At 40.3% G+C, this 24046-nt stretch overlaps 2 protein-coding genes across 20 annotated transcripts; one reads left to right on the top strand and one right to left on the bottom strand.

Annotated features, from left to right (window-relative positions):
- Positions 1-194: 194 nt before the first annotated feature.
- Positions 195-11827, bottom strand: HNRNPA2B1 (heterogeneous nuclear ribonucleoprotein A2/B1). Of its 16 annotated transcripts, none has more exons than XR_008503866.2 (14): positions 10873-11005; positions 8112-8147; positions 7903-8013; positions 7597-7743; positions 7088-7298; positions 6843-6944; positions 6687-6767; positions 6130-6192; positions 3841-3960; positions 3517-3639; positions 2772-2854; positions 1699-1927; positions 1274-1409; positions 195-733 (listed from the first exon to the last, which is right to left on the bottom strand). XR_008503866.2 is itself a non-coding variant. In XM_054496931.2 (12 exons), exons 1-11 carry the CDS (start codon positions 10876-10878, stop codon positions 2793-2795), a joined length of 1062 nt encoding a protein of 353 aa, XP_054352906.1. In that variant the 5' UTR covers positions 10879-11005; the 3' UTR covers positions 195-1927; positions 2772-2792. The 16 variants fall into 16 exon arrangements, 8 of the variants coding, with proteins under 8 accessions (XP_054352906.1, XP_063523532.1, XP_054352908.1 ...); XR_008503868.2 differs by having other exon boundaries at positions 1337-1409; XR_008503865.2 differs by lacking the exon at positions 1699-1927.
- On the top strand, positions 11700-23496 carry CBX3 (chromobox 3). 4 transcript variants are annotated; one of them, XM_054496938.2, is made up of 6 exons: positions 11700-11837; positions 13246-13297; positions 16600-16742; positions 18619-18781; positions 21817-21911; positions 22241-23496. In XM_054496938.2, the coding sequence occupies exons 2-6, from the start codon at positions 13274-13276 to the stop codon at positions 22365-22367; spliced, it is 552 nt and encodes a 183-aa protein (XP_054352913.1). In that variant the 5' UTR covers positions 11700-11837; positions 13246-13273; the 3' UTR covers positions 22368-23496. The 4 variants fall into 4 exon arrangements, with proteins under 4 accessions (XP_054352913.1, XP_054352912.1, XP_063523534.1 ...); XM_054496937.2 differs by lacking the exon at positions 11700-11837 and adding an exon at positions 11972-12101; XM_063667464.1 differs by lacking the exon at positions 11700-11837 and adding an exon at positions 12596-12731.
- The last annotated feature ends 550 nt before the right edge of the window (positions 23497-24046 follow it).

Genomic DNA, 24046 nt, shown 5'->3' with positions numbered 1-24046 from the left:
TGTAAACCACAAGAAAACTAATTGACATTTAACAATCTAGTACATATTTTAAGCCTCAGTGCTTCTGCAAAGCCACTTAATCTGGACCACTCCAGCCGGTTAACCTTTAAAATCCATGATTTTCAAAATGCCACCAGTATTGCTAAACATAAAAGGTAAAGCCAGAAACTTTAGGAGTACTCAAACGCTGAATATACAGTGCATAATGAACAGCATTTTATTGGGGACAGCCAATAATGTCCACAATGCTCTTCTCATTTATCTGTTAATATTAAAAGAAAATATGCATAGCTTTGTGAAACTGCTTTAAAAAATTTGGGGGATGGTGATCTTTTAGACAACCAAATGTTTATAGAACAAGATTCACACATTTTATGTGTAAACATTACACCAAATATTTGGATACAAAAAGTATTTATTTTATAAACTTTATATTTAAAATAGAATTGTAATCTGTCTACTCACAAAACCTAATTTAAAACATGATACATTTATCTCTCTAGCCAATTTGATGTTACTGTTTTACAAACAACACTCATTTTGTAATTGTTTTATATCAAGAACCTCAACTAAATGTTTGTTTTATCAGAAAACATTTCCCTTTTATTTTAAAGAGTGCTTTTTAAATGAAGGCACCAACAAGAACTACTTTCAGATGGTACAGAATTTCTTATTTCTTGAAGACTCTGTGGTTGACCACTTCTTCATTAGTTACCTGCAGCAAGACACCTTCCTGCCAAAGGAAAAAAAAAGTATCTGAAGAAGTTTATCATGTTTGTCCAAAAGAACCTAAACAACTTCAGTGGTGGTCTTAGGATCAAAGACGACTCACTGGTGTATATAGCAGAGTAAGCTCTGAGTATCACATTCCTGTTAAGGCAATAAAGCCGGGCAATCAAACTGATGATATCTAAGGAATGAATTTCAACAGCCAACCTACAACTTTCTCTTCTGGGTAAGACACTGAACTAGAATTACCACATTTAACCCACCTATTTAGTACTGGATGGATACATACAGGCTTCATAATGTAGACAAGACACTTCACTCAAGTATGAACTACTATCTGAAAATAGATTCAACCATTTTTGCCCTACCTTCTCAGTCTCATCCTGATAAGCATGTACAGTTACAACCATAAATACAACAAATGTCTTTAATTAAAAACCCCTAGGTTCACTCAAAATGTTTGATCCAAGAAATGTGAATACACAAGGGTGTAACGATGGGAAATCTCATGATTTATTGAACTTGCAGCCTAACTTTTACCTACCATTTTACTACCAACACCACTGAAGGAACCAAGAAAAGCTTTATTAATGATCACTTGGCTTGCCTCAGCTGTTGAAATGAAGCACTTTACAGTCTTTGTGGCAGCAGAATATACTTGTCCATGGTTCATATCAATGCTAAAATTCCAGCAGGGAAAAAAATGATATGTTAAGCACCCAAATCTTCACATGGAGGGGGAGGGGGTGGGAAAAGAAGGAAAAAAAGGGAAAAACAACCAAAATAATTTAAATGACAGATTGGAAGACAGGGTTTATAAAAATTATTCTCTTGAGTTTATAAATTGTTAAACTCAATTTATAGCTATGTTAAACTACGTAAGAACCACTATACTGAAAGACCATTTAAGAGTATTAGTTTATCTTTTAGGGAGGAAAATTAAGAAAGGAAAAGTAAATAAGATCTTACCTAAAGAAGTTTAACTGAAGCTTAGAACTATTTTGCTCTACACCCTCAGCTTTCGTTGGCATCCTTATAAACTACTGTAGTTAAAGTTTTGTAGAAACAGCACAGTTTTTTAAGACTGGCTGAACTTAGTAGCCGTCAAGAGTTCTCTTGTACTAGACCTGTGTCCCTGAAGAGTACCTCGCTGGGGTTATTTCCTTTCCTTGCATTGAAGAAGCAGCATCTAAAAGATCTAAAAAGGTGTTTCTCCTTGCAGAGATATCCCTTAAGTTATCTACATAATTTAATCCTGATGAATTGCAGACAACACACTTACATCTGACCAGCATTTATCTTATACAAATATAACAACAGCTTTGCAACGGACCTTAATTATACTACCCACTCCTTAACTTATTTAAAATAAAAAGTCTATAATTACACAATTTCCTTTAGAATTATTTTATTAAATCATAAATGTACAACAGCTTCTTAACTCTACACACGCACTTAAATTTTTTAAAGGAAAAACGTTATGTCTTATTACACCATGATCCTGGCTAATAGCTTTTCAAAACTTTGAGAAAAATCTTAAAAAAGGTTTCACATGTCACCTGAAACTTACAAATTTAACATTATCAAAGAAGGAATGCTTCTACACTCTTACAAAGACCACTAGAAAGAAACAACAATTAAAAAGCTAAGAAACTGTCTCAAAGGCATTTTTTTTTTTACAATCCTTCCTCCACAGTAAGGTAATGTTATTAAATAATCCAATCCATTCACAAAATGGCTCTCTGCATCTGCTCTGGTGTCTTCTGCCATATCACTGCATATTTATGCATGACTGAGATAAGAGTTTCCTTAACATTGTTATTTCGATAACCTGAAGCTGTTCTGTTACCTCTGGGCTCTCATCCTCTCCTATTTATACAGTGAAGCCTGTTTCAACAGAAGTAAAGAGTAAAAAAAAATAGGTTATGAAATTATCCATCTAACCAGATTTTAAGGAAAGATAACATGATCCTAAAAAGCTTTTACTCCTGCAGCTATGTCTCCCAAGATAATAATAATTGTAAAACTCAAAAGCTACTTACCCATGGCAAATAGGAAGAAGCTCAGTATCGGCTCCTCCCACCATAACCCCCACTTCCTCCACTGCCTCCTGGACCATAGTTTCCTGTAATTGTTGGAACAGCAAGAGAAAACAAACTTACTTTGATTTCCCATGATCAGACTAATACTACAGTTGATTCTATTTTATATCCATCCAGTCTTTTAAACAAGCAGATCCTAATCCTTTGCAGCCAGTTAGCACAATTACTTGGGAGATAAATTACTCAGGTTCATAGACATTTTTATTTCGTGGCTGACAAATAAAGGGTCCTTTCACCCTCTCTCATCCTCATTTGGACTGACTAATGGATTTTTTTAAAGTACATCAAGCCCAAGACACAGAATGTTTACTCCTGCTAAAAATCTCAAAAATAAGCTAAGCAATGATTTGAATCTTGTTTTAAGGATTTAACTTTAAAGACCCTCATTCCAATGTATACCACTTGCAATGTGGGTTACAATATTTAGCTGTTTATGAGCCCCCACCAGAAGTTAAACTACTGAACATCCCCACCTCCAACACCCCAATCCCAATTTGATGTCATAACTGCTTGCTGAGTACTTCTGTGGAGATTTATGCAAAATTTCTTGATTTTCACTAAGACCATACATGCATGGAGCACTGTCCATAGTACAAACTACTTAGTATGTTATCTTCCCTTTAAGTCACAAAAGGCTAATCCTTTAATCACAAAAATCTGAATAACCTCAATTTCTATAAATTACCTCCACCATATGGTCCCCCCATGTTCCTGCTACCACCAAAGTTTCCACTCTTCATTGGACCGTAGTTAGAAGGTTGCTGGTTATAATTTCCAAAATCATTGTAATTTCCACTTCCATAATTTCCTATTAAAAAATTGGAATACTCAGAACAATACAAACATTAAACCAAGGACTTAGGACAAAGCTCCCATAAAAACAAATAAAAGCAAACACTTATCCACAAATTTTAAGGGCATCTAGTGACAAACATTTAAACAAAAGATCAAGTGTTACAAAGACATTAATTCCAAATTCCCACATAAAGGTTGCAGGTGAATTTATTACCTCCTCCATAGTTGTCATAACCACCTCCGTAGCCCCCACCCTGGTTGCCATATCCAGGTCCTCCACCACCATATCCTCCTCTTCCTCCTCCATAACCGGGGCTACCTCCAAAATTGCCACCTATTATAAAATAAGCCTTTAAGTAATCACTTAATATTTTCAATGCCATTTTGAACTGTCTCCTCACATCCATTTCCAGCTTTCCAAATTTGCATGTGAAATATTTAATGAAATTCCTCTAAAATAGCTTCAACAACCGAATAACTATCCTTGGTAAACATTTGGTGGCGTGGGTTACCCAGCCAAATGGATAACACCATGTGCACACACTTAAATACCTGTAATTCCACAGCTTTCCCTCAAAACTAAAAATCTTAAGTATCTTGAAATACTTCATGTATATTGTGGGTAAGGACTGTGAGGCTAGACTAGTAGTGTGGGCTAGAGGGAAAGTAAAAGAGCACTTCCTCCTACTGGCCCAAAAGATAAAGTTTCTATTATGTCTCCCTACGAATTACATGTCTTAAAACAATGTTCTCGGTTGGGCACAGTGGCTCACGCCTGTAATCCCAGGACTTTGGGAGGCCGAGGCGGGTGGGTCACGAGGTCAAGAGATCAAGACCACCCTGGCTAACACAGTGAAACCCTATCTCTACTAAAAATACAAAACATTAGCCGGGCATGGTTGCAGGCACCTGTAGTCCTAGCTACTCGGGAGGCTGAGGCAGGAGAATGGCGTGAACCCGGGAGGCAGAGGTTGCAGTGAGCTGAGATCACACCACTGCACTCCAGCCTGGGCGACAGAGGGAGACTCCCTCTCAAAAAACAAAACAATGTTCTTGGCTGGACGCAGCAGCTCACACCTGTAATCCCAGCAGTAGGGGAAGCTGAGGCGGGTGCACTGCTTGAGCCCAGGAATTCAAGACCAGCCAGGGCAACACAGCAAAACCCCCACACTTCTACAAAAAAAAAAACACAAAATTAGCCGGTCATGGTGGCGCACCCTGTAGTTCCAGCTACCCAGGAGGCTGAGGTGGGAGGATGGCTTGAGGCTAAGGTTGCAATAAGCCAAGATCACACCACTGCACTCCAGTCTGAGCAACAAAGCCAGACCCCATCTCAAAGAAAAAAAACAGACCCAACACTCCACACAGTATGTTCTTTACTGTAAATAGAAGTGGGGACATAAAAATGTACACTTTCACATATTGCAAAACAACAACAACAAAAAAGGCCGGGGATGGTGGCTCACGCCTGTAATCCCGGCGCTTTTGGGAGGCCAAGGTGGGCGGATCACGAGGTCAGGAGTTCAAGACCAGTCTGATCAACATGGGGAAACCCCGTCTCTACTAAAAGTACAAAAATTAGCTGGGCGTGGTGGTGCACACCGGTAATCCCAGCTACTCAGGAGGCTGAGGCAGGAGAATCACTTGGACTGGGAAGGCAGAGGTTGCAGTGAGCAGAGACGCGCCACTACACTCCAGCCTGGGTGACAGAGCGAGGCTCCGTCTCCAAAAAAAGAAAGAAAGAAACCACATTAAAAAAAACAAAAAAACAAAAAAAACTTGTGGGCTGAGCCTGAAATTAACTTGTAGTTAAATACAAGACTCAGCTTCCTCTAAAATTTTTATTATAAAAGGTAGAACAGTGAGATACACTATTTAGTCATGCCTACTGAGTGGCAACACCAGAAATCAAGTCTATTACCAGCTCAGTTTTAAATGTCCCTTATTACAAAATCTGTCAGTGTGTATCAGCCTTTTCTGTACGCCAATGATATATTTAATATATCACACTTCATGTTTAACGGTAGTTCACAACCTTATCTGCAGCCAGGAGCACACTAAACGTTTTGGAAAATTTCCTTAGGTTACACTTTTTCAAAGTTATCCTGGGATGCTTACCATCTACTTAAGGGTTTAGACATATTTCACATTTTTTCCTACATATACCACCCCCTTAGGTTTTACTCTGTTAAATCCAGTATTCTGTACTTTTCCAGAGAAGCATAGTACAAAGATATAACTAGATCCAATCATTTTGCTTGAGAAAAGATGAGATACTATGATGGTTATCTTTACATTTTCATTTAAAATGGCACTCTATTCCTCAGGCTGTAACAGCTAAGATGGCAAACTACTTATAAAAGAAATAACTGGACCACTATCGCCCAAGCCATTTATAAAGAGTAATATAAAATGTTTAAAAACTCAAGATATAAATGAACTAAATATACGATATGGTTAAGTATTATTCACATAAACAAACCAAAACGTAGCGGAAACTGACCTCCAGGTCCTCCTCCATACCCATTATAGCCATCCCCAAATCCACGTCCACTGCCATATCCATCTGTTAGGGGCCAAAAAAAGATCACGTTTACTATAAACTGTTCAGCATTATTGCTAATACTCATTTTTTCAGTTCTCTTAATACCTCAGCACAATAATTAAGATCCTCAGAAAAGCACACACTAGTGCTACCAGTTTACTCACAAAACATGAAAGCATATAATTAAATCTCATTACCGCCTAAATTCTGGACTCTTAAGTCTCAATTTTAGAGATTCCATCCTATTTATACATAAGAGTGACACTTGATGGAGTCAAAGCTTTTCTGATGACACTTCATTTTACATTATTAATCCAGATAAATACAACTGTTATTAATACAACCCTATTAACTTCTTGTCTGGCCAAATCACAAGAGCTTGCCAGAATACAATCTATTTGAAGTCTTAGGGAAAATTTTGATTTAGGTTGGATTTCTTGATTCTACTAATGAAAACCTAATCATATTTAAAATAAAAGCACACATCCTTTAAACACGTAGAACTTGAAACTTACCAGATCCTCCTCTAAAGTTACTTCCTGGTCCTGGTCCGAAATTTCCACCGCCACCACGCGAATCCCCAAAGCCGAAGTTGCCTACAATAAATGCCCCAGTTAGAAACAAGCCCTTATATATGAACAAAAATAAAGAAGAAACAGAATTAAAATTACCTCCTCTTCCACTCCTAGAACTCTGAACTTCCTGCATTTCTTGTCTAGACAAAGCCTTTCTTACTTCTGCGTTATGACCATTGATGGTATGGTATTTCTGCACTGTAATGAAAAATTCAGACTCCTTTTAAATTAAATCAACATTAAGCAACTTTAAAAGTTTACCTTTCAATAAAGTTACAGATGTTAACGTACACAAAATTGAATACATGGTAAGAACAGTACATTTGTGGTTAGACACTTACATACGATTTTATCCACAGGATCATGGTCATCAAAAGTAACAAAGCCAAAGCCTCTTTTCTTTCCAGACTGCCTATCAGTAATTATCTCAATGGTATCAATTTTTCCATATTCCTCAAAGTAATCTCTAAGGTGATGTTCCTCAGTATCTTCTTTAATTCCGCCAACAAACAGCTTCTTCACAGTTACATGAGCCCCTGGTTTTCCAGATTCCTAAAATAGTGGTGGGGTAAAAGTCATCCCAACAGAAAAAATCACAAGCATGATTCAAAGCACCCGACCGTAGTACCATACTTGGCTTGTATCCACCTTAAAACTACCAAATATAAAATAGCTTTTAGGGACCCAGCTTTTGAAAAATAAGCTGGCTTAAGAAAATGGTCCAGAAACCCAGCACACCTTTAATAAGGGAAAAAATCTTGAGTTAAAACTAAATTCAGAAATACTTTCTGATGTTCAGCAGGGCAGCATTCTTCATGTTAACTGCACAAGACAGTCATGGTTTGCTTACCTCTCTTGCTACAGCACGTTTTGGCTCAACTACTCTCCCATCAATTGAATGAGGTCTTGCAGCCATGGCAGCATCAACCTCAGCCATGGATGAGAAAGTTACAAAACCAAATCCTCTTGATCTTTTGCTTGCAGGATCCCTCATTACCTTTCAAACCAAAGGGGAAACTTTAGCATTTAATCTCATTATAGCTTATAAGTATAGTCACAATAGAATTTTTTACTATGCTAATAGTTATTTCCTCCATGATTCACTTAGCATACAGCTAAAAGACTAATATCCAGTAACAATTCAGTATTTACGTACCACACAGTCTGTAAGCTTTCCCCATTGTTCGTAGTAGTTCCTCAAACTTTCTTCTGTGGTTTCAAAGCTTAAGCCACCAATAAAGAGCTTACGGAACTGTTCCTTTTCTCTCTGCAAAGGAAAATACCATTTCAATTTTTATTTACATTTTCCTCTTTGTATGCAGGAAATTAAATTCTTAAATATGAGGTGACCTGCTGGCAGAGTACCTTTTTCCTCTCCAAAGGAACAGTTTCTAAAGTTTTCTGGGGGGGAAAAAAAAAACTTACATCAAATTTAAACCATATGTTAAACTGCATATTAGTTGTGTTACACCAAAAAATTGCCTCAGCTGATCTACACAAGTTTCAAAGTCATTAACGCTTGATCTAAATTTACTCAACATTAAATTATCTTAAACAAATTATTACTTAATTAAAAAAAAAAAAACTAAGGAAAAATGAACAAATGTAGACCGTGGTTATCAAAGGATTATTAAAGAATCTTTACCAAAAATTTCAACCCTATAACCTAAAAACGCAGATTTCTATTTTTAAAGATCAGAAAATAACTCTTGGTTCGTTGCTTATGTCCCAAAGTTTTTATTTCACGATTCAGTATCTGAAAAGTATCATTTATTTTCCCTTAACTTCCCCCTCTGGTGGTGATTCTAAGTATCTCAGCCAAAAAAAAAAAAACTTTTTAAAACAAATACTAAGTTACTCCATATGATTCTCAGTTACGAAAATATTTAAAGATATGCATTAGAAATAACCTTAAAAATTACTCTTATAACCAGGACAAATTAGTTTTTATGACCAGCAGCACTCGAAGCTTAAAAAGTTTAACTGATTTTTGGTGGACATGCCTATATTTGATATACGACAATACAGAATATGAATTACTTAACCATATGTACAATAAAATACATTCACGTATTATAATGTCTAAGATAACAATTACTGAAAGCTGAAGCTTACTTAACTTGATTGGCCATGTGGCAAGAGACAGGCACAAAACAATTTTCCAAGTTAATAGGAAAAACCTCAGAGCCGAAATCTTCCTATGCTGTACTACACAGCTGTATTTTGGGCACTTAACAATGTTTTAAACCTGTCTTAAAAGTTAACTAGGCTAAAAAACCTCAAACAAGAGGAAGTGATATCCAGGACCAACTGCTACAAATGCATAATGCAAACTAAAAAGTCACACGTAATTTTCAATCAAGAATTATTTTTTGTTCCTAGCAAGCAGAATTGCTGCTCTCATCCCAGTTCTACGGAACTCTCCCTCCATTCGCATGCTCCCAACTGCTAAAAAATAGTGGTAAAAAGCCAGTTCAGACTTTTTTTCCTGTAGTTTTCAGGACTCGTAAAGATTAAAAAAAAAAAAAATTAACTGAAATGATCAAACTAGCTCCTATGAGACACAAAGCAGTCTTTTGAAATGGTTACTTGTCAAGATACGTTATTTTCATTTTTTCAGCTAATTTTTATTCTTAATTGTCGTCAGCACATAGGTGTCTCTAAACTGAAATTACGGATAATGTACATTTATAACAAGTCTTACAAATCACTAACAAAAAGCAAAAACTCATTACTTACCTCACAATTTTTCCAAACTTACCCGATGTCCACTATCGATTTTAAACAATGTTATTTTATAAACGTGCTTAGGGTCAAAGAAAATAACCAGGTAGACCCCCTTCGCTTGAGACCTTATGCTTACCAATGTAATGTTCAACCAAGATTGCAAACAAAATGAGAAAAGTAACAAAGTTCAAATACAGAGCGGCCCAGGCCCACAATTTTGCACATCAATCCATACGCATTACAGGAAGGAGCCTCTGAAGCCATGTTTTAATCGAAGTGCAACTAAGAACAAAATCGTTATTTCACTTTCCTCGTAATTTCTAACTAATCATCTATAAAGGTCCATGGATCTGTCCCGTAAGGATTAAACTTCTCAGTAACAACATTACTTAAAATGAGTCAGCTCTACAACTTAAACGGAATCCTTTAGAACAGTAAAGGATTCTGACGCGAATATCCCTCCCCCGCCCAGAAAACCACCTTCGTCCCTGCCCCTCGTGGCCGATGGCTTCCAATTTATTTTGCTGCGGTTCATCTGCCGTTTTAGTGACTGCAGACCCAGATAAAAGCGTTACTCAAAGGGAAAAAAAAGACACAAAAAATATAAAATGGTTTCTTTGTCCTATGGCTCGCATTGAACCCGGCCCGACGCCCTGGGTGGTGATATCTTCTCTGAAACCGGGCCCGTAAACCCGGAGCACCCCCCCCGCCCCGCTCTTCGGTGTGGCTTCCGAACGCAATGGCGCCATTTCATCGAGGGGAAAGCTGAGCGCCTTTAATGAGGTGCGCAGGACTCTAAAGATCCAAGCTCACAGAACACTCCAAATCCACCTCGAAACGATATGAAAACAGCCCGAGAAGAAAGAAAAATAGTTAACCACTTCTACGCCTTGACAAAGAAAGCACACTAGGAAAATAAAAGAGTTATAAGGAAAACGCTGAGAGGAAGGCGAGCCATGAAAATGGCGGCCGCCAAATCCGGTTCCCGGGAGAGAGGGGGAGGGGAAGCTCCGCAGCCTCGCTCACGAGGACCCGCTGCCCGCCGAAACGCTCGCCGAGGAGACGCCGTGGCCCCCGAAGCAGCGTGCTTTAAAAAGGGAATAAGAATTCCCGCCTCCGCGCCCCACTTTCACTCCAGCGGGGCAGCGTCCGCCATGTGAAAGCTCCCCATCCCCCACCCCCAGCGAAGAGAAATGGCGCCGGGAGGCTGAGGGTGGGGAAGCTGTTTGTACGCTCAGGCCTCCGGTCAAGACCCCGTTCATAAACCTCAAGCCCCACTGCTACTGAAGCGGTCCGATTTCCTGCCTCTCTCCCACGGAGGCGGCTGGCCGACTTCCACTGAGACGCCAACGGCCTCGCCATGCCCTTTCCAATAACTCATTGATTTCAAACCCGTTACCTCCATCGCGGACTCAGTCGCTTCAGCCCGATTTCCCGCAGCCGAGCGAGATGAGAGAGATCTCCGCGGACGAACACGAACCGGACTCGTCCTGGCGCTGTAGTGAGAACTGCCGCTGCTCGAGAAACAACACTGCGAGGAGCACCTCCGCACGGGACCCGGCGCTGCTGCTACTGCCGCTAGAGCCGCTGCCGCCGCTTTTCTAGAACCTTCCCCCCCACTAACGCGTCTTCCTCTACGTCAGGCCGTCGCGTAAACGCCCTAACCGCCGCCAATGGCGGGAAGGCTCTACGCCCCACCTTACGCCAAATACGTACTCCTCCCACCCTTGCGGCCAGCGACAGTACCCGACGTTACTTCCGTAAATGCGCTCAGTGAATTGCGGAAGGCTCGAGTCCTGCGTGTTACTACCTCTCGGAATAGGGTCCCGCCCCCCGCCTTGGCGCAAGGCAGGTGAGAAACGGTCGCGCAGTTTGAAATTAACGCCGACGGGAGGAGCTTAATCCGCAGCCCGAGATCCAGCCCCCTCAACCCGGGAGGTGGTCCCTACAGTTACGCCTATGATAACCCCCGCCAGAAAAATCTTAGTAGCCTTCCCTTTTCGTTTTCCGTGCCCCGACTCGGCCCCTTCCGGAAACATCCGAATCAAATTATTGTTCACGCCGCAATGACCCAACCCTGGCCCGCGTCTGTGGAGCTGACCCCTGGTGTACAGGAGAGTTCTCTGCTGAAAGTGGTCCCAAAGGGGTACTAGTTTTTAAGCCCCCAACTCCCCCTCCCCCAGCGTCTGGAGGATTCCGCACCCTCGCACCGCAGGGGCGAGGAAGTGGGCGGAGTCCGGTTTTGGCGCCAGCCTCTGAGGCTGCCAAGCAGAAAAGCCGCCGCTGAGGAGACTCCGGTCACCGTCCTCGCCCCGCCTCCCCCTTCCCTCCCCTTGGGGACCACCGAGCGCCACGCCGCGAACGGTAAGTGCCTCGGTCGTCGCCACCGCCCTCCCCCTGGGGCCCCAATTCCCAGCGGGCGCGGCGCGCGGCCCCTCCCCCCCGCCGGGCGCGCGCCCGCTGCCCCGCCCTTCGTGGCCGCCCGGCGTGGGCGGTGCCACCCCTCCCCCCCGGCGGCCCCGCGCGCAGCTCCCGGCTCCCTCCCCCTTCGGATGTGGCTCGAGCTGTAGGCGCGCAGGGCCGGAGACGCTGCAGACCCGCGACACGGAGCAGCTCGGAGGCGGTGAAGTCGGTGGCTTTCCTTCTCTCTAGCTCTCGCTCGCTGGTGGTGCTTCAGATGCCACACGCGTCTCGGGGGCCCAGTTCTCCGCTCCCCTCCTCTCTCTTCCTCGCCGGACCCCGCGCCGGGAGCTGCGGGAAGGAGTGGAGGGTCGGGCGGTGGCCTCGCGGCTGGCCTGGCGCGGGGCCAGCGCCGGTAGTTAGTGGGGGGACTACTCTGCCCTCGAGGGGGTAGGGAGCTGTGGCGACGGTTGCCCCATTTCGAGACAAAGCGCATTTTCTCCTCCCCTCCCCCACCCGCGTTCCGGCGGAGGCGCCCCCTCCCCCAGCCGCCACGCGGGGCTGGGTCGAGACTTGGGCCTCCGGGAGGGCGGCGCGTGGTACCGCGTCCGCGAGGCCTGGCGGCTCGCGGCCCGCTGTCCCGAAGCTGCGGCTGCCGCCCGGTTAACGTGGCCGCCGCGGGGGTAGGCGCGTGCGGTGTGGCGCAGTGCCCTTGAGCCCCCGTGCCGCGGCCTTTGTTTCTCCCCGCGGATGCGCTGACCGCGAGGCCCGCGCTCCCGGGTGTGGGCGAGCATCCGTGCTTAGGCCTCGGGACGCCGGGCTCCAGCGGCGGGGGTCGGGAGCGGGTGTTTGCAAGAGGTGATTCCTTTTTCAAAGTGTCACGAAACGGGGTTGAAGCATCTTAAGTTTTTTCCTTTTGTTATTTAACTACCGATTGGAAAGAGGGAGGGTTTCTGAGCAGAAACCAAGTTGGGATTGCAGAACAGAGAAGATTGACAGTGGTTTACCGTTGTGAGTTGTTTGGGTAATCGTGCCTGGTTTTAAACGGAAAGGATTGTCCTTTAAAAATGGAACATGGACTTTATTATAAATGGGACTTAGATTGGAAAAGACATTTGTCCTCTATTTTAAGCCATGTGAAGCTGTTTTAGGTACCAAGATCCCCAGTAAAGTCTTTCTAGACTCACATGGTTAGGACACGTACTTATGTGCATCATAAGCAATGTAGGTAGGAGCGCAGATCTACTCTGGATTTGTATTCACGTTTGAAATGTGCGCTCCCTACTTGGGGGTTGGAATCCAAACAGAATTTGAATTTAGTTACCTTTTTTGTGTCATGCAAACTTATCTTAACTGTCATGCATTTTTCTAGTAATAGCTCTTCAAGTCTGCAATAAAAAATGGCCTCCAATAAAACTACATTGGTAAGTTAATGAAAACCTAAAATATGTAAGGATTTAACTCAAGTTTTTTTTCCCCACAGTATAACTTTGCATCTCTGTGGCTGAGAAATTTACTTCCACATATTTCCCAGCTCTTCCAGTGTAAATTATAGGGGACAATTAAGAGCAAAACGAATTCATTACATGGAGATACTGACTTGGCTTAATAGTGTCTTAACTAGTTTAAAGAAGGCTAATCTTTGAAGGACAGTGCAATGTGGATTTTGCTGAGGATTTTTGTCTTCAAATAGAAATACACACATTTTTGCAACGTTGAAAAATGTTGCATAACATGGTAAAGCCCTTGTTGGTTGGCATAATTTTTCTTAAATCCCCAGAATTCTGGAGAAGTATTTTCATTAAAGCCCAATTTAAAGAACAAGGTACCTTGTGCACCTAGGTTGGAGCACAGAATCTTTCAAATTACTTTGGTCACTTTATCTTGTTTTAACTTACTCTAAAACGTATAAGAATATTAAGTTTAATTCATTGCAGTGTTTTGTTTTTTAAACAAAATGATTGAAATCGCAAATATGAGCTAGAAGGGAGAAAAGGCTAGATTTTCTGTATCTTATTCAGCCATGTCATGTTACAAGTTTTTTTAAACCCTGGAATATTCACATAAAAATCACGAAATTCAAAGTTACAGTTTTCGCAATATTTAACATATTGCATTAATCTTAAGCATGTAAAGGTGAATGTTAATGTCTCCTAGGTAAAGTAAAGCATTTGTTTTTGGCCTGTATATGCTCTCTCTGGGTTTCACACTAAAAAGGGCACATTGGTGATTTTTAATTTGTGCCATCATTGGATTCTGCATTAAGTCAGATACCCTGGAAAACAGAAGTTGTTTTTGCACGCAATTGATACTGTTTGGGGTCTGTTATTGTATTTAGTTTATTTTGTGAAGGATCACAGGTTGGCCACTTTAAAAGTTTTTAACTTTCCATTTTAAAAATTCATTAGTGTTCTGAGATATGTGTGCTGTTAATTTCATTTAAATAATGGGAAATTTATTTTGATTCAAGTCCACCTTTGGAAAAAAGTGCTGGGTTAAGCCAAATATATACTATAAAAGAAAATAGTGAGCATTTGAAACTAGCTTATGAATGCCATAGTAGTGAATGAATACTGTATGGCATTTTGTCTGCCCTTTTTTTTGTAAACCTTAGTGTGTATCCTTTTCATTTTCTGTATTTATTTTTGACTTTCTCTTTATTTTGTTAGCCTTCTCCCTTTGTGGCAGTAGCTGTTTTGTTTTTCATGTAGTATAGGTATCTGATACACTTCTGTCTATTCCAGTTTGTCTTTGCTCCTCCCACCATTATTCCTACCTTCTTGTATTGTACGGTGGCAGAAAGCTATTTGGGCCCAGTACTCAAGTATCTTGACTAATGAAAATCATAACACCTGACTTAGAAATGGTATCCAAAAATGTCAGGTGTTTGCTGCATGTTTTTGTATTCCAGGGGATTTTTGTGTGTGTGTGTGTGTGTGTTACCTATATGCTTGCATAGCTTGAAATGTCCTTTTGCAGTCTTGAGGCCTTTCTTACATACGTGTCTGCACACTTCATATATCTGCATAGCTTGAAATGTCCTTTTGTAGCCTTGAGGTGTTAACTTTTTTCTGCTTGCTGCTTTACTTGTGGGATGGCTTTAACGACTGGGCAATTAAGGTTTATCTTTTTTAAATAGTATTTGGGTTTTTTGTTTTTGTGTTTTTTTGAGACAGAGTTTTGCTCTTGTTGTCCAGGCTAGAGTGCAATGGCGTGATCTTGGCTCACCGCAACTTCAGCCTCCTGGGTTCAAGCAATTCTCCTGCCTCAGCCTTCCAAGTAGCTGGGATTACAGGCATGCACCACCATGCCTGGCTAATTTTGTATTTTTAGTAGAAACGGGGTTTCTCCATGTTGATCAGGCTGGTCTCGAACTCCCGACCTCAAGTGATCTGCCCACCTCGGCCTCCCAAAGTGCTGGGATTACAGGCATGAGCCACTGCGCCCGGCAATAGCATTTGCTTTAAGATGAAATGTTAAGATGGATTCCTTCTCAGCCCATAGGATCTTCTGATTAACCATTTCAGGGGTTTTTTTCCCCCATTTTTAATCCTCTCATAAAAATTTTCCCAATTTTTAATCCTCTGATAGCAAATCTTGAGCCATTGGAAAGAGCTGGTTCAGGTTGGTTTCCTGCTTCTCTTAAATAGTGTCATACCAAAAAAAAATGCCTGTTTAAAGTGAATTTGGCTACCAGTATAGACTTTCTCTTGAGAAACCAGGAAGGAAGGATTTTTTTCACCTTAGGGAATTAAAATAAATTTGCCATTTTGGTCTCTTGAAGTGACAGCTTTATAGTTTTGTTCTAAGTGGTAGGAAATATTATCTACAGAGATTATGGAAAAATAATCTTGTCCTTTAATTGAACCTCCTAGTGGTCTCTATAATTGACCCTGCAGTTGGTATCAGGATTTTGAACCACGTTTTCATTCTGCATTTATCTTTTCTCTGTATCATTGATGCTTTTGACATTAATATTTGAATTGAGAAGGGGGCTCTTATCATCTGGCGGTGGCTACAAGGTCTGTCATAGGTTCACCTAAGACCTGTCACTACTACTTTCTTCTCTGTATCACCCTTTAAGTACTTCCTGCATAGTTGTTTGTTACTGTGTTGTTAAAATGAGTGAAAACTAGTAAACTTGGTCTTTTAAGACTACAGGGCCGGGCGCAGTGGCTCACGCCTGTAATGCCAGCACTTTGGGAGGCCCAGGCTGGCGAATCACTTGAGGTCAGGAGTTTGAGACCAGCCTGGTCAACATGGTGAAACCCCATTTCTAATAAAAATACAAAAAAAATTAGCCCGTCATGGTGGCATCCGCCTGTAATCCCAGCTACTCTGGAGGCTGAGGCCTGAGAACTGCTTGAACCTGGGGAGGCGGAGGTTGCAGTGAGCTGAGATCGCGCCATTGCGCTCCAGCCTGGGCGACAAGAGTGAGACCCTGTCTCAAAAAAAGAAAAGACTGGAAAAAAATAACTGTTTCCAGATAGTGTTTTTTTATTGTATTATTTTGGTAGTGGTTCGTAAGTTTGAGCTAAATCAACAAGATAAAGCATTCTTTTATTTTATTGTCTGTTGACTTTTAATCTTTCCAGAAAGTGTCTGCCCTGGGATATAGAAGTACAAATTTATGTCGAATGTGATAATAATATAAGCAATTGAGCCTTGAAAATGTGCTTAAAATTCAAGAAGAATATTTCTTAATTTCTCTTTTGTTTTATTTTAGCAAAAAATGGGAAAAAAACAGAATGGAAAGAGTAAAAAAGTTGAAGAGGCAGAGCCTGAAGAATTTGTGGTGGAAAAAGTACTAGATCGACGTGTAGTGAATGGGAAAGTGGAATATTTCCTGAAGTGGAAGGGATTTACAGAGTAAGAAACTTTAGTGCATCTTTACTATATGTTTAACTGCAGCTAAGTGGTTTTAGAATTTGTTTTTAACCTGGCTCTTTTATCTGCTTTCCCGTAGGTGTCTTTAAATGTAAAGACACCTTGAATTTTAGGTGTCTCATTTGAGGTCTATTTCAAAAGAACCAAGACTTTATTGTACAGTTGAAGCTGAGCAGGCTAGAGACTAGTTTATTACCCTGGGGAGTCAAATTTATAAAATTATGGAGTGTAGTTTACTATGTAATATATTTTAATGTGATTAGATGTTATATTAATTAGAATAATTTGCATTATTTTCCTCCACACAGAGGGTGCTAAAAACATTGAAGCTTTACAATGTAGACTAGTGGGTCTCATACAGGATTACATATAATCTAAGCTTTATACTAGGTTTATTATATCCTAATACCTAAGAAGTAGAGCCTGGGCATGTTTTAAGCTCTCTGGTTCCTTGTGTTCTTTGATATGGATTGCTCTCATTATTCTTGATAATGTTATTCACAAAATGTGAATAACTTGAACATGCAGCAATTACATACTTTAACGCTTGGGGTTTGTTGTGCTTATCTGCTTTGGTTCTTCCCCCTTACACCACAAAGCTCCATAGGCAGTGACAATTAAAAATGGATAGGTGGAGATCAATTTCCTGAGCACGCTGGAGATGGAGCATATGATAGTTGAATGATTAGGCTTCACATATCTGTTATCTCCTACTTCCCTTGCTCTTCACATTTAATTCATAGCAGTTTGGGAATTATGAGTTGAATGGGAGATTTACGCTTGCCTGTTTTATCCTTCAGTATTCTTGGTTGAAATTAAGTATGTGTCATAAGTCCCTACTTTATTAAGCCCATGAAACATGAAAAATTACTTTTACCCATCAAAACATGAGGAAATGAATGGGTTCCTCCCTCTTCTCCCAAAACTTAAGGCCACTAGCATGATTATACCGTACTTGCCATGTGCAGTGTAATAGGTAATGTAAAAGACTTTTTTTTTTTTTCTTTTGAGATGGAGTCTCACCCCGTTGCCCAGGCTGGAGTGCAGTGGCATGATCTCAGCTCACTGCAACCTCTGCCTTCCGAGTTCAGGCGATTTTCCTGCCTCAGCCTCCCGAGTAGCTGGGACTACAGGCGCATGCCAGTATGCCCGGCTAATTTTTGTATTTTAGCAGAGACCGGGTTTCATCATATTGGCCAGGCTGATCCCAAACTCCTGACCTCAAGTGATCCACCTGCCTTGGCCTCCCAAAGTGCTGGGATTACAGGTGTGAGCCACTGTGCCAGGCCAAAGAAGACTTTAATGAAAATAATAGTACAGAGTAGGGACTCTTTTATTGTTCTCTACCCAGTAATTTGGGTCTACTAATTTGGAGTCTCAGGGTAGCAAATTAGAATGTAGGGCCTGGGTGAAGTGGCTCACACCTGTAATTCCAGCACTTTGGGGGTCCAAGGCTGGAGGATCACTTGAGACCAGGAATTCAAAACCAGCCTGGCCAACAAAATGAGACCCCTTCTCTATTTAAAAAAAAAAGTGTGTGTGTTTTAAGTTAGGTGGGCATGGTGGTGCATACCTGTAGTCCCAGCTACTTGGGCTGAGGTGGAGGATCGCTTGAGCTGGGAGTTGGAATCTTCAGTGAGCTGTGATTCCACTACTGCACTCTCGTCCGGGCAACAAAGCACTCTCTGGCGGAGGCAGGCTGGGGGTTGGGGTAATAATGTAGGGAAGGAGGAAATGATTAGTATCTGCAGTACAGAGGACTTTTTATTCCCCCAGGTGTCTATTAAAATAGATCTGGATAATGGTGATGAATCATATTTAATTCAATCAACTTTTTTTTTTAATAAACTAAACACAGTGCTGACAATACTTGGGAACCTGAAGAAAATTTAGATTGTCCAGAATTGATTGAAGCATTTCTTAACTCTCAGAAAGCTGGCAAAGAAAAAGATGGTACAAAAAGAAAATCTTTATCTGACAGTGAATCTGATGACAGCAAATCAAAGAAGAAAAGAGATGCTGTAAGTATAAAATATTGCCCACCAGCTTGTGCTTTTGTAAAAGGTTGATGGCTTGATTTCTTTTTTTTGTTTGTTTTTTTGAGATGGAGTCTTGCTCTTATCGCCCAGGCTGGGGTGCAATGGCATGATCTTGGCTCACTGCAACCGCCGCCTCCTGGATTCAAGCAGTTCTCCTGCCTGAGCCTCCCAAGTAGCTGGGATTATAGGTGCCCACCACCACACTCGGCTAATTTTGGTACTTTTAGTAGAGATGGGGTTTTGCCATGTTGGCCAGGCTGGTCTTGAACTCCTGACCTCGTGATCCTCCCGCCTCGGCCTCCCAAAGTGTCGGGATTGTAGTTGTGAGCCACCACGCTCGGCCTTTTTTTTTTTTTTTTTTTTTTTTTTTTGAGACAGAGTCTCCTTCTGTCGCCCAGGCTGGAGTGTAGTGGTGCACCACCACAGCCAGCTGGTTTTTGTATATTTAGTAGAGGCGGGGTTTCACCATGTTGGCCAGACTGATCTCAAACTCCTGACATCAGGTGATCCACCCGCCTCGGCCTCCCAGAGTGCTGGGATTACAGGCATGAGCCACCACACCAAGCCCAGCTTTGACAACTTGCTTTTTTAAAATTCAGATACTTTTATAAAAGGCCTCTTAATCGTATTTTAAATATTTTAATACTTAGGACAGTAAGGATGGGCGTGGTTTAGCCTACTTTATGTAAATGTGCAGTAAGTGCTTATTGCCACTTAGGTTGTGCTAGTGCAATTTTTCTTAGTTTCATGGATTTGATCACTGATCAGACCAATTACCTGTGATCCAAGGCTAGCAATCTTAAGTACAAACAATACTAAGATTGGATTATCGAAAGTCTTTGCACTACAGTAAGAACAACGCAAATAGAACTTTCTGATTATAGTCCATCAATGGCATTGACCACCAGAAAGTACTTGCATGTCATCTTTGTATTGCCAAACAATACCTTGATTTTGAAGTCTGTAATATTTGATAATAGTTACACACTTTTCTTGGCATGAATTGAGACATTCACTTCATTCACTATACATGTGTTTTGATCCAGTGTTTGCTTTACTTATGTCTCTGTGGCGTCAGGCAAATCAGGTAACTTCTTACTTACACCCTTGATTGTAAAACAGATTATACTTGTCTTGCCTACTGACCTAGTGTGGCAATTTGGGGAAACATCTTGGTGCTGAATTAGGTTCTAGGCTCTGGCACTAAACATGATTTAAAACTTGATCAGTTGAACTAGAAGCCAAGAAGTACAACCTTCAAGACAACTCTGTATAAGGTCATAGGTATAATCACTATTTTACAGATGAGGAAACGAGATTGACTACAAATTTGGTTTTGAAAATAAATCACATGCTCAACAGAAGCAGTTTTGGCCAGGCACGGTGGCTCGTGCCTATAATCCCAGCACCTTGGGAAACCAAAGCAGGAACGTTGCTTGAGCCCAGGAGTTGGAGGCCGGTTTGGGCAACATAATGAGACTCCATCTCTACAAAGAAAAAAAAAAAGACTCAGAAAGACGTGGTGGACACCTCCTGTAGTCTTAGCTACTTGGGAGGCTGAGGCAGAAGGATTGCTTGAGCCTGGGAGTTCAAGGTGCAGTGAGCTGTGATCATGCCAGTGCACTTTGGCCTAGGCAACAGAGCAAGACCTTGTCTCAAAAAATTATTAAATAATAAATCAGGCACACCTTTAACAATACTTATTGAGCCCTTAGCATGTGCCATACTGTGTGCCAAATCATTTGCTTTTAATGTGCTGTGAAATATCTATGCAGTAGATACTAAAATTTTGTCTTATTAACCTAAACCACAAAGAGGTTAATTAACTTGTCCAAAGCCACACAGCTCGTAAGTGGGGTAGGTCCATCATTCTCATCCAGGCAGCGTGACTCCAGAGCCTGTGACGTTGATGTAAAACTCTGACAGGAATAAAGGGTTTATTGATATCATTGGTTCTCAAACTTTTTTTGGTCTCAAGGTCTCTTTATACTCAAAAAATTATTGAGGATCCCCAGAGAGCTTTTGTTTATATGGGTTATAACTATCAATACTAACATAGTAGAAATTAAAACAAATTTCTAAAATGACTTTTCTAAAAAAGTTGAGAAAGAGTAGCATTTTACATTTTTACAGATAACGTGTGTCTTAAGGCAATTTTACTTAAACACATTTGATTGCTGTGGCGTATCATTTTGGTGGAGGTATATGAAGACAATCCAAAGTCACAAATAGATGAAAAAAGGGGGCCTTACACAACCCCCTCCCAAAAAGGACTCTGGAATCCCCAGTGAATCTGTAGACCGCATTTTGAGAGCCACTGGTTTATATTAAGTACTTTCTAGTGCAGGGTGTCCGATCTTTGGCAGCCCTGAGCCACATTAGGAGAATTGTCTAGGGCTACTACACGTAGAATAGGCTTAGCACCAACCATAGCTGATGAGCTTTAAAAAAAAAATCGCAAGGAAGTTTCAATATTTTAAGAAAGTTTACAAATTTGTGTTGGGCCTCCTTCAGAGCCATCCTGAGCCACAGGTTAGACAAGTTTGTTCTAACATTTCCTATCATTTAGAATGATTACAGATAGTTGGTATGAGTTTTAACATTTTTAATATTTCTTACTGTTTGTGTTTTGTTTATGCTTTTAAAATGTGTCAGTAATTCAGACTAATTCCTGGAAGTAATTTGAAATATATTAACTTTCAAGACTTTATTATTACCAGAAATAAAGAGGTTAGTTTTTCTGTATGCCCACACAACTCTGACTTTGGTGTCATTGAACGCAGTAATTTTCTTGACTTTTTATTTTGAATGTTTTTGGAAATTTTAAGTATTTTGAGTATCAAACTCAGGTTTTTCTGCTTGTAAAGTTAATGGAAATCAGATGTTTTTAATTACCAAATATGGGTTCTTGCTCCAGTCATTTCCTTCTCACTATTGGAACGTTTTTGTTTAAAATACACCTTGAAAACAATTCAATACTCTTGAGTTTGCTGTATGAAAAAATGTCTTCTAAACAGGCTGACAAACCAAGAGGATTTGCCAGAGGTCTTGATCCCGAAAGAATAATTGGTGCCACAGACAGCAGTGGAGAATTGATGTTTCTCATGAAATGGTGAGTATGCAGGGATTGTTACATTTGAAAGTAAGAGTAGCCTTTTTTTTTTTTTTTAATTTGTGAAATGGTTTTCATCATTAGGTAGGGAAAAACTATCTGCGGAGAGGATGATTCTGGTTACTTGTACTAGTAGTGTTTTAAAGAAAGGGTCAGCAAACTGTGGCCTGTTTTGAAAATGAAGTTTATTAGAACACAGCAACAAGTAACATAACCCTCCTGGAGCACTTCAATACCTTTTGTTTGGACTATTATTTCTTAAATGAATGGCTGTCAGTTGACATGAACAACTTAGACTTGTAACTGAATTTTTCTTTTTCTTAAAACAGGAAAGATTCAGATGAGGCAGACTTGGTGCTGGCAAAAGAGGCAAATATGAAGTGTCCTCAAATTGTAATTGCTTTTTATGAAGAGAGACTAACTTGGCATTCTTGTCCAGAAGATGAAGCTCAATAATTGTTCACATTGTTTTTTTATATATATTTATATATATATATAAAATTTGGGTCTTGGATTTTGATTTACTAGTGTGACAAAATAACTACATCCTAATGAAAATCAAGTTTGATATGTTTGTTTTGAAAGTAGCGTTGGAAGAGTTGTTGGGGGTTTTTTTGCATCCATAGCACTGGTTACTTTGAACAAATAAATAAAAGCTTTCTGTAGTTGCTTCCTTTATCAGAAAAGAACATTTGATACCATGGTATGTCATTTCCTCTTCATTAAAGAACAGCTTTTCTAAATGTTGGGGGAAATGTCCATAGTCATTACTCAGTCAAAACTTGTGTTCTCATAAGCCTAAGGACCATTCTAGATTTATTACATGTTTTTTTTGTGTGTGTGTGTATCCATAAAATGCATATGTAAATTTTTTTTTGTTTTTAAGCATTCGCCCAAACAAAAAATCACAGGTAAACCCATGTTTCTGAGATGCCATTATTCCAGGCAAAATAAGAGATAATCACTTCAAGTTATATTGAAAATTTTCCTGAAGCCATACATTTCAAGTGAAATAAGTAATTCTAAATAGGACAATTTAAATTGGATAATTTTAAAGCGTCTATAATTGCAGTGGTTTATTTGCAAAATTCCTAAAAGGAAAAATTTTATCACTGCCATCACAGCAGGTTTCCTCATCCAGATGAGGAAACTAGACAAATGCTAGTGTGTTTTAACTAGCTAAACAAAACTAAGTTAAATGAACATTTAAAAATTTCCCTAGTGGGCCATTCCTTAGCAAAATGTTGAAATCCCTGTTGCTACATTGACTAAAAGGTCAATGGAATATGTAAGACTTGGCTCATAGAAACCTAATCAGATGGTTAGACATGTTGGCAGTTTAGGACCAGCTGTCATAAATGTGTGAACAACCTTTTGTAATCTAACCTATTGACCTGCATGTTTTTTCTTTACCCCAATTCATTCCTTACATGTAGGCTCAATCTCAGTTTGCTTTACTGGTTCAGCAAAAGCCAGAAAGAACAACTTTGTAGTAATCAGAATGTTATCCAACTGTATATTGTTTACTTTATTGTAAATACTGGTGAACAGTGGTTAATAAATAGTTTTATATTCCTTTATGCAATTATTAGACTTTTTTCTTTATTTGATATGCCTTTACAGTAGAAATAGAAATGGCCACACTCATTGGATTATCTTTGTTTATAAGTTAGATGATACCAGTAAGGCATTACAGTACATATCCTAGATCTTTTGAGCTTATGAGTTTTAAACTTGATTCATGTATTTCCACAGGAATATTTCCGCAGTTGGGAGATAAAAGTTTCATGTGATCCCTAGGGGCAATTGTCTCATTAAAATGAGGTTTTAAAATCTGGCTTGTTGTAACTGTCTTCTAAAGAATGTAAAGTATTCTGATAGGGCTCAGTGTGATGATAGACACATTTTAATTGATTTCCAAAATCCATACAGAAAAAGGGAAATAACTGATGTTTATTAAGTACCTCCTTATATATATACCTACCACTGCTCTCAGCGGTGGGTTCACAGATGATGGAGAACCTTCTATTCATATTAGTAGTCGGTGGCCCTACATTCAGTTTTACTAAGGGCATTTCTGAAAACAATATGTTGTCCTTCGGCCACGCATGGTGGCACACACCTATAATCCCAAA

The sequence above is a fragment of the Pongo pygmaeus genome, chromosome 6, assembly GCF_028885625.2.
Source record: "Pongo pygmaeus isolate AG05252 chromosome 6, NHGRI_mPonPyg2-v2.0_pri, whole genome shotgun sequence".
In the NCBI taxonomy this organism is placed as follows: domain Eukaryota; kingdom Metazoa; phylum Chordata; class Mammalia; order Primates; family Hominidae; genus Pongo; species Pongo pygmaeus.
The sequence above is the reverse complement of the archived record's forward strand: the minus strand, read 5'-3'. Positions and strand labels throughout refer to the sequence as shown.

Coding starts and splice junctions, on each gene's coding strand:
- HNRNPA2B1 (XM_054496930.2), bottom strand. Junction 3,961..6,129: donor GTATGGAGGAGGACCTGGAG/GTCAGTTTCCGC, acceptor ATTTTATAATAG/GTGGCAATTTTGGAGGTAGC. Junction 2,855..3,516: donor GGGGGGACCATATGGTGGAG/GTAATTTATAGA, acceptor CAACAATTACAG/GAAACTATGGTCCAGGAGGC.
- CBX3 (XM_054496938.2), top strand. CDS start 13,274: ATGGCCTCCAATAAAACTACATTG. Junction 16,743..18,618: donor AAGTGGAAGGGATTTACAGA/GTAAGAAACTTT, acceptor AACTAAACACAG/TGCTGACAATACTTGGGAAC. Junction 18,782..21,816: donor CAAAGAAGAAAAGAGATGCT/GTAAGTATAAAA, acceptor TCTTCTAAACAG/GCTGACAAACCAAGAGGATT.